This window comes from Oxyura jamaicensis, unplaced genomic scaffold (genome assembly GCF_011077185.1).
Source record: "Oxyura jamaicensis isolate SHBP4307 breed ruddy duck unplaced genomic scaffold, BPBGC_Ojam_1.0 oxyUn_random_OJ66700, whole genome shotgun sequence".
Lineage (NCBI taxonomy): Eukaryota > Metazoa > Chordata > Aves > Anseriformes > Anatidae > Oxyura > Oxyura jamaicensis.
The window spans coordinates 1-745 of record NW_023308246.1 but is presented as its reverse complement, the minus strand read 5'-3'; the positions used below and the strand labels follow the sequence as shown (position 1 = coordinate 745).

The 745-nt window shown below is 65.9% G+C and overlaps 1 protein-coding gene across 1 annotated transcript in view; it reads right to left on the bottom strand.

Annotated features, from left to right (window-relative positions):
• Positions 1–225, bottom strand: part of LOC118159076 (4-O-methyl-glucuronoyl methylesterase 1-like) — a gene marked incomplete at both ends in the record, with an annotated part of 625 nt that extends 400 nt beyond the window's left edge. The window contains 1 exon segment of the mRNA XM_035313712.1: positions 56–225. Within this exon segment, the coding sequence (XP_035169603.1) occupies positions 56–225 (170 nt within the window).
• Between the last annotated feature and the right edge of the window lie 520 nt (positions 226–745).

Genomic DNA, 745 nt, shown 5'->3' with positions numbered 1-745 from the left:
GGGGGGGGGGGAGGGGGAAGGGTGTTGTGGGGTGCTGGGGGGAGTTGTGGGGTGCTGGGGGGCTCCGTGGGGTGCTGGAGGGTGCTGGGGGGAGTTGTGGGGTGCTGGGGGGTAACATGGGGAGTTGTGGGGTGCCGGGGGGGTGCCGTGGGACTCCATGGAGTGCCATGGGGCACCGTGGGGCACCGTGGGGTGCTGTGGGGCTCCTTTGGGTGTTGCGGGGTGCTGTGGGGTGCGGTGGGGTAACATGGGGAATTGTGGGGTGCTGTGGGGTAATGTGGGGTGCTGTGGGGCTCTCTGGGGTTCTGGGGGGTTACGTGGGGCTCCATGGGGCTCCGTGGGGTTCTGTGGGGTTTATGTGGAGCTCTGTGGGGTAATGTGGGGCTCCGTGGGGCTCTGTGGGGCTCTGTGGGGCTCTATGGGGTAATGTGGGGTGCTGTGGGGCTCTTTGGGGCTCCATGGGTTTATGTGGGGCTCCGTGGGGCTCTTTGGGGTTACGTGGGGCTCCATGGGGCTCCGTGGGGTTCTGTGGGGTTTATGTGGAGCTCTGTGGGGTAATGTGGGGCTCTGTGGGGCTCCGTGGGGTAATGTGGGGCTCTTTGGGGCTCCATGGGTTTATGTGGGGCTCCGTGGGGCTCTTTGGGGCTCTGTGGGTCTATGTGGGGCTCCGTGGGGCTGTGTGAGGTAATGTGGGGCAATGTGGGGCTCCGTGGGGCTCTTTGGGGCTCCGTGGGGTAATGTGGGG